Source organism: Otolemur garnettii, unplaced genomic scaffold, assembly GCF_000181295.1.
Source record: "Otolemur garnettii isolate 467f Iridium unplaced genomic scaffold, OtoGar3 scaffold00202, whole genome shotgun sequence".
NCBI lineage: Eukaryota > Metazoa > Chordata > Mammalia > Primates > Galagidae > Otolemur > Otolemur garnettii.
Genome location: NW_003852597.1, coordinates 618,780 through 627,064, shown reverse-complemented (window position 1 = coordinate 627,064; position 8,285 = coordinate 618,780). Strand labels below are relative to the sequence as shown.

The 8,285-nt window shown below is 47.7% G+C and overlaps 2 protein-coding genes across 3 annotated transcripts in view; both read right to left on the bottom strand.

The window, feature by feature from the left end:
• Nucleotides 1–1,314, bottom strand: part of PTCH2 (patched 2) — a 21,533-nt gene extending 20,219 nt beyond the window's left edge. The window contains exons 1-2 of the mRNA XM_003801189.3: nt 1,223–1,314; nt 576–768 (exon numbers count right to left, since the gene is read on the bottom strand). Of these exons, the coding sequence (XP_003801237.1) occupies nt 576–768; nt 1,223–1,294 (265 nt within the window). The 5' untranslated portion in view covers nt 1,295–1,314. The remainder of the gene's footprint in view (nt 1–575; nt 769–1,222) is intronic.
• Nucleotides 1,315–6,831: 5,517 nt separating this feature from the next.
• EIF2B3 (eukaryotic translation initiation factor 2B subunit gamma) overlaps nt 6,832–8,285 on the bottom strand; it is a 102,617-nt gene continuing 101,163 nt past the window's right edge. The window contains exon 12 of one of the 2 annotated variants that reach the window (XM_012812347.2): nt 6,832–7,057. In XM_012812347.2, the coding sequence (XP_012667801.1) occupies nt 7,005–7,057 (53 nt within the window). In that variant the 3' untranslated portion in view covers nt 6,832–7,004. The remainder of the gene's footprint in view (nt 7,058–8,285) is intronic. The other variant, XM_012812348.1, reaches the window with a different exon arrangement.

Below are 8,285 nucleotides of genomic sequence, written 5' to 3'. Positions count from 1 at the left end.
AAAAAAAAAAAAAAAGACTGGGTATGGTGGCTCATGCCTGTAATCCTAGCACTCTGGAAGACCAAGGCGGATGGATTGCCCTGAGCTCAAGGGCTTGAGACCAGCCTGAGCTGGAGCGAGACCCCCCTGTGTCTGAAATATCTGGGCATTTTGGGGGGTACCTGTATACCTGTAGTCCCAGCTACTTGGGAGACTGAGGCAAGAGAATGACCTGAGCCCAAGAGCTTGAGGTTGCTGTTAGCTATGATACCATGGCACTCTAACAAGGGCGACAAAGTGAGACTCTGTCTCAAAAAGAAAAAATAAAAAAATTTGGCAATAAATGCTAAATAAACATGCACATAATCACAGATAAATATTCCATACATCTATTCACAAGATCTACCATCAGCAGATATCCATTGAGTATGGGAATGCTATTCCAGTGCTCTTAGTTGCTTAGGTGTACAGGCTCTGGCTGGCAGGTGCCCCACCAGCCCCAGGGCCAGGCCTACTAGGGCTCAGTAGCTAGCATCTCACCCTGTTTTTGTTTTGGGCCATACCTAAGCAGCTATGGCTGGTGTCTACAAACTCACCTTCTACCCAGAGCTGTTCCAGGTCTGTCTCAATAGTGGCTATACGGAGCCCTAGTGCCAAGGCCCCAAAGGCCAGCAGTCCCAAGAAGAGCACTTTGCCACAGTGTTTCTGGATGCTGCAGCCCAGAGAGAAGAGCAGGCCCTGGAAGTAAGCACGAAGCCAGAGAGGAGCCTTCAGGCTCCCGGATACGATCTGGATGGAAAGAGAAAGGTCAGGTAGGCGTCACTCTAACTGCAAGAAATGCTTCCCTTCTCACCCTACTCAGCCTCTGCCAAGCTCTAGCTTCTTATCTGCAAGCAGGACGGGAAGTACCTGCAACAGACATAGGCTCAAATTTGGATCATTTAACACCTGGCACACCTGAGGAAGTCATAGACCTGTTTTTCAAGATATATACATACATACACCTGTTGTCTAGTGGACACAGGTGAACTCACAGATGCATCCATTTTCACTGGCCAGATAAAAATGAGACACAGAGACATGCACACGCACAGACACACATAAGTTGTGTACAACTTGCCTGGCCGTGCTCTCATTTATCTTTAGATAGACACCCGATGACACTTGGCATTTAAAGACATCACACCTTTTGAATGACAGACATGGCCCTACTCTTCTTTCTTCCAGTTTCCTCTTTACTCACCTGGGGTGCTGCGGTTCGACGTGGAGCTGGGTAGCTCAGGGACAGCTCTCCGAGAGGCGACGCCTGAGCCATGATAGTGGGGAATGGGGACGCGAGCGCCCCCAACCAGCGTTATCTGGACGCTCCCATAGACTAGTCTGCGCCCCTATACCACTGGGTCCCGCGTGGGAACTCAGTGGGGGCGCGAAGGAGCTGGCGCGTCTGTGGTGAACGGGTGTGCGGCAGCGGCAGTGCGGAGCACGGGTCAGGTCAGGCCCGTGGCCCGCCCGCCTGTGGGCGGTGGGCCGCGGCAGCGGAAGGAGTGGGTCTTGCGTGCAGGCAGAACTGCCTAGAGACGCACAGCACTGTTCCAAGTGCCGACCGCAGTGGCTGAGAGGCAGGGGGATCTCGGTTAAAAGGGAGCCGGCCGGCGCGACGCACTCCCATTGGCTGAGCCGCTGGCAAATTACTCCGAGCCTCTGGAGGGCCCAGGGGCTACGTAATGGAGGTGGGTGGGGCAGGAGACCACCCAGGCAGGGCCACCCGGGTCTCCCCTCCCCACCAGAGCCTGGGGTGGGGGTGGGTCCCTGCGGGAGGAGAAGGGAGGGAGATCCCGGAGAGACGCTGCACTGGCCAAGTATAAGTCAGGAGAGGCCAATGCAGAGAAAAGGCGTTTGCTGGCCCTATTAGGGCCACACTTTCTTCCCCGCCCATCCAAACCCAGAGTTTTTTCACTCCACCTCCATTCTTGTTCCCTTCAGTTCACTTTCTCCACTGCAGCCCAGAGTCATCTAATATCCAAATCTGATGATAGCTCCAAGGCATAAGGTTCACTTGGAGGGCAGTACTCTGTATGATCTAACTGAAGTCTTTCCCATAGTTCCCTCAAACCCACCCAGGGTTCCTTTCGGCTATGCAGAGACATCTGTAATTTCCTAACACATCATGTTGTTTTATGAGTTTCTGCCTTCCTACATGTTGTGGCACTTGTGGCTTGGCAGACAATCTTCAGGATTTAACTCATCAATTACCCCCCTCTTTGAAGCCTCCCTTGATTCATGCCTCCCTCCTGGCAGATGACTGCTTGTGTTCTTCACAACACTCAATTTATATATGTATTATAGTACTTGAGACACAATTTATATACTTGAAAGTCTGCCTTCCTCAGTAACAAGTAGGTGCTCAATAGTTATTGGGTAAGTCACTAAGAGTTGCAGAAACCAGGGTGTAAAGGACTGGGAACTTGACTATCCCATCAGAGTGTGCTGTTTCGGTCCAGTGCCAGTTCCCAACTGATAAATCCTAAGTGGCAGAGTAAGGCAAAATCAATACTCCAATATGTAAAGTTAGGGCAAGAGAAAAAGAATCTCCAATAAACTCATCATTCTTTTTTTTTTGTGTGTGTGTGTGTGGTTTTTGGCCAGGGCTGGGTTTGAACCTGCCACCTCCGGCATATGGGACTGGCGCCTTACTCTTTTGAGCCACAGGCGCTGCCCTAAACTCATTATTCTAACATAACTACTATTATTTCTGGCAGATTTCTTGGTTTTTTTTTTAACTTTTAAAAGTTTTTTCAAACTTTTTTTTTTTATCATTACATCATAAATAGTCCATGTTACTACATAGTCTGTGCAATCAATCATTTGGAGAATGTCCTTAGGACAGATTCCCAGAAGTGGGGTTGTTTTGTTCATACAAAAAAGTATGAACATTTTTATGGCTCTTGTTACACACTACCCAATTGCTTTTTGAAAACTCGTGTAAATTAACATTAATCTCCAGAGCCTCAACCTTGGGGAAAGGAACATCTAGGTTCAAAGGGTGATGATACCCAACAGGGCTGCCACCTCTATTTGTCCATTCGTCCAACAAAATGCCTGTGGAGGAACTATTATGTATGATGTCGGCCAAAGTAAAAAGCAGTCTTTGTGCATAGTACTTTCTTCCTCTGTCATAGAAAAGAGGGTCCTGATACAGACTAAGAAAGTACATCGTCTACGGCCATACCACCCTGAACGCGCCCGATCTCGTCTGATCTCGGAAGCTAAGCAGGGTCGGGCCTGGTTAGTACTTGGATGGGAGAAAGTACATCCCCAGCAAGTCTCTAGAAATAGAAATAGCCTCGAAATCAGTCCCTGTGGGACCCTAATTGCTTTGGGGCTAGAGCTAGAGAATGGCCTGGAATCAAGTACTCGTTGTCATAAGAACTTACAAATGCTTTGCTGTTCATAAGATCTTGGGCAAGTCACATAATCTCTAACATGAACAAAAGGATTTAATGAGATAATATACAGGCAGTCCCCAAGCTACAAACATCTGGCTGACATACAACTTGCACTTACAAATGCTGGCTATTATAGGTAATAGGCAAATGTGCCTGTTCCAACTTATGTACAAGTTGAACTTAAGAACAAACCTATAGAACCTAGTTTGTTTGTAACTTGGGGACTGCCAATATATGGCTGAGGAAAAGCTCTAGAAAAAGTAGGGTAGAGTATACTCACATATACAGAGTGTTGGGGAAAGTGACCAGTCTGGCTTTAGGGGAGGGTCTATGTGAGAGTTAGTGGAAGAGCCAAGGTAGGCATTCTTTCTCTGGCATTCTCTAGGCTTCTCACTTAACCAGCTTTTGGCTGGCTTCTGTTATCCAGATTAGGCAGTCAGTTACCTGAGATGTGGAGGAGGGAAGTCAGGGCCCTGGACAGCTCTCTATCCTCCATTACATGAAAAGACCCAAACCTGGGGCTCAATAAGTAGGGCCCAGCCCCATATACAAAGGCTGGCGGGTTTGAACCTGGCCCTGGCCAAACTGCAACAAAAATATAGCCAGATGTTGTGGCGGGGCCTGTAGTCCCACCTACTTGGGAGCCTGAGGCAAGAGAATTGCAGAGGCCTGAGAGCTGGAGGTTGCTTTGAGCTGTGACACCATGGCACTCTCTCCACTCTCTCTCTCAAGGGCAACAAAAAAGAAACGAGCCACGCCTGGGGATGTATGTCCCTTCCCTCTGTGCAGCTTCTGACCAATAGCACCTATCAAGTGTTTGGTGTGAGAGACTATATCCACAGATTACAGAGTAGTCTATCACTTTAAGTGTGGGAGAAGGAGAGAGGCTATAAACCAAAGCAGCATTTCACCATGGAAGAAAGGCCCCTGATGCAATCATCTGGGTGGTGGCAGACAGGCCAAGGACAGGTCAGTCTGGCTAGAACGTGTTTTGCCCAGCCTCTTTCCCTCCTGATAGATCCACTAGAGCAGGGCTTTTTAGACCTCCTGTCTGGGTGGTCCTTCCCTTCCAAATAGCCTAACCCCTTTCTCAGACACGTTTATTTAGAAAGCAGCATATAAATGACTGGTTTATGTAACCCTTTAGGAGTAGGGATGACTGTGGGATATAGGAAGTATACCAATCTTCTGGCCTCTTAGGATACCCAGATCCTAAGGGCCAGAAAACACTGAGAAAAAGGAAAAAATGTGAGAATAGGAGGGGCCAGTAAGGTCACTCAGTCCTAGACAGGTGCAGCGGTGTGAGCCTGTAATCCCAGCACTTTGGGAGGCTGAGGGAGGAGGACTGCTTAAGGCCAGGAGTTTGAGATCAGCCTGGGTAACATAGTAAGACCTCAAGTCTACAAAGTAAATTTAAAAAATTAGCCACAGCTCGGCACCCATAGCACAGTGGTAACGTCACCAGCCACATACATTGAGGGTGGCAGGTTTGAACCTGGCCCAGGCCAGCTAAACAATAGCTAAACAACTGCAACAAAAAAATAGCTGGACGTTGTGGCAGGTGCCTATAGTCCCAGCTGCTTGGGAGGCTGAGGCAAGAGACTTGCTTGAGTCCAAGAGTTTGAGGTTCCTGGCTCAGTGTCTGTAGCTCAAGCGGCTAAAGCGCCAGCCACAAACACCAGAGCTGGTGGGTTCCAATCCAGCCTGGCCTGCCAAACAACAATGATGGCTGCTAGCCAGGCGTGTGGCAGGTGCCTGTAGTCCCAGCTACTTGGGAGGCTGAGGCAAGAGAATCACTTAAACCCAGGAGTTGGAGGTTGCTATGAGCTGTGATGCCATGGCACTCTGTCCAGAGTGACAGCTTGAGGCTCTGTCTCAAAAAAAAAAAGAAAAAGAAAAAAATTAGCCAGGTGTGGTAGCTTACACATATAGTCCTAGCTACTCATGAGGCTGAGGCAGAAGGATGTTTGAGCACAGTATTGTGAGGCTTCAGTTAGCTTTGATCTCAGTGCTGCACTCCAGCCTGGGCAAAAGAGTGAGACCCTGTCTCAAGTCCTAGCTCTTTCATTTTGTAGATGGAGAAACTCAGAGTCAGAGAAGTCAGAGAATAGGCAGTGATTTGGCCAAAAGCAAAAAACATTAGAGGTCAGGTCTTCTTCCACCCAGGCCACCCATCCAGGCCCCACGTATTTAATTTCAGTTCCAAAGGGTTGAATACTACCCCAGCTCGTTATGCTCACTTCTTCATATGGTTTCAACCACCTCTGCAGGGCTACTTCAGCTGCTGCCTGATTAGGGTAAACTTTCAGGAACCAAAGGGAAGAATGTAGAGCTCCAGAACAGCCAAGGCTGACAGAGGTGAAAATGCCCCAGGGTAGGAATGTTCATCTCTCTCATAAGTTCAATGACTAAGATCAGGCAAAGATTACTCAAGTAAACTTGAGAGCCTTGAGATTTTTGAAGCAATGTAGAAACCAGTATTTCAATTCATTCTTCATAATTACTCCCACCCACAGTGAGGACATCAAGAGAAACCTCTACTTTGATAATTTTAGGAGGTGAAATATCACCCCAGGAGCTACTTTTATCTTCCACCAAACACCTGCAGGTTGTAAAAGCAGTGCAGAGAGAGACAAGAATGGAGTGAACAGTGTGTACGGGAGCAGGGGTGGTGGAGGAAAGGATAGGATTCCAGAGGGCTGTGAATATGGAAATCTCATTCCTCAATTATCTAAAGCACAAGAGTCTGTATAATTAGGAAATAAAGGAGTATAGCTGGAGAAGAGTCAAAGAATTTCAAACTATGATACAGGTTCTCGGCTCTTCTCAGGTTGGGTAGACCTCAAGGGAAGGTGCGGAGGGGTGTGGCTTCGCTCAAGACCATGGTCTTAGACCATGGCTCTCCTGACTCTTGCTTCCATTGAAACCTATGGGAATAGGTTTTGTTGGCTAGCCAGGGACTGCCTCCTGCTTGCTTTAAGTCTCCAAGGGGCAACAGTTGGGCTGAGGAAAGTGGGTAGAGGCTGGGAGAATAGGGAATGAATGGTGGGTATGGAGTATGGGGCTGGAAGTGGGTGGTGCAGGGCCAGAGAATCTGTGTGGCAGTTATGGGAGCAGAGAATAATAAGTCCCAGGCTGATGCTCAGGGGTGGTATTGACAGCAGTTAGGCCTATGGGTCTAGAGAGCCTGATGCATCAGGGATTGAAGAATTCCTAGGTCCTTTTAAGCGGGAGATTATGGACGGGGTTTGCTCAGTCTGTTAGAAAGTAGCATTCCCAGGACTTTTATAATTGGATTGCTGCAGCTCCTGCTTGATAACCTTGGTACATGAGGGTCAGTCCATCGTGTCTATCCTATTCCATACATTTGCTCTAGATGATCTTTATTGCATGACACATGAACATACACTATGTGTACCTGGAGCCCACCTGATGTGGAGACTGAGACTGCTCCACAAGTCTCCAGCATGCCTTTGGAAGCCCTTCTTTATTGGGAAATAAATACAGAATCAAATAGGTGGGCCAGCCAACATCTATAGTTTGGGGGTCCAAAAGGAAGGAGTCTAACGTGTTCAGAACTCAGATCTCCATGAGCTGGTCATTCCCCACGATCACCTCGTTCATTCGTTTAGCTACAAAAGAAAAAGAAAAGGTTTTCTGAAAAATGGCAGCAAAAGATGTCATTTCAAACCAATTGCTTCTAATTGTGTTCACAAACATTTATTCTTCTGCTATTGTGGCTCTGCTCTTTTTGTCTGTCTGTCTGTCTATCTATCTTCAACACAAAGTCACTCTGTTGCCCAAGCTAGAGTGCCATGGCCTCAGCCTGTCTCAAAGTAACCTCAAATTCCTGGGTTCAAGTGATCCTCCTGCCTCAGCCTCCCAAATAGCTGGGACTATAGGTGCCTGTCACAATGTTCAGCTAATTTTTCTATTTTTACTCAAGACAGGTTCTTGCTCTTGCTCAGGCTGGTCTCCAACTTCTGAGCTAAAGGGATCTTCCCACCTCTGCCTTCCAAAGTGCTGGGATTACAGATGTGACCTGGCCTGTGGCTCTGCTCTTTGAGAAGCTCTTCAGAATATAATTTGCCAAAGGGGCTATAAGAAAGACAGATCTCCCAACACAGGAGGATGGGACTGACTCTATACCTGTCTTTGGTGAGGCTTTACATAAGAGAACTGAAGTGGTGTCTTAAAGGATCAATAGAGTTTTGTTTTGTTTTGTTTTTTGAGACAGAGTCTCACTATTTTGCCCTTAGTAGAGCGCTATGGCATCAGAGCTCACAGCAACCTCAAACTTGTGGGCTTAAGCGATTCTCTTGTTTCAGCCTCCCAAGTAGCTGGGACTACAGGCACCCGCCATAATTCCCGCCTATTTTGTTGTTGTTGTCGTTGTTTAGCAGGCCTGGGCTGGGTTTGAACCTGCCAGCCCTAGTGCATGTGGCCGATGTGCTAACCACTGATGTACGGGCACTGAGCCAATCAATAGTTTTTATAGGCAGTGATCAAAGGGGAAGCACTCCAGACAGTTAATACAGTATGGGCAAAAACATGGAGATGTGGGAAAAGGGAACATGAAATACTGTAATGTGGCCAGAGGAGAGGAAAATAAGGGGAAAAGATTAAGAAATGAGGCTAAAAGGATAAATAAATGGAGATATTCAGAGAAGAAGGAGAGATACTTCATATAGAATATGGAGATAGGGATCAGTGCCTGTGGCTCAAGTGGCTAAGGCACCAGCCACATACACCTAAGGTGGCGGGTTTGAATCCAGCCCAGGCCCACCAAACAACGATGGCTTGGCGCCTGTGGCTCAAGTGGCTAAGGCACCAGCCACATACACCTAAGGTGGCGGGTTC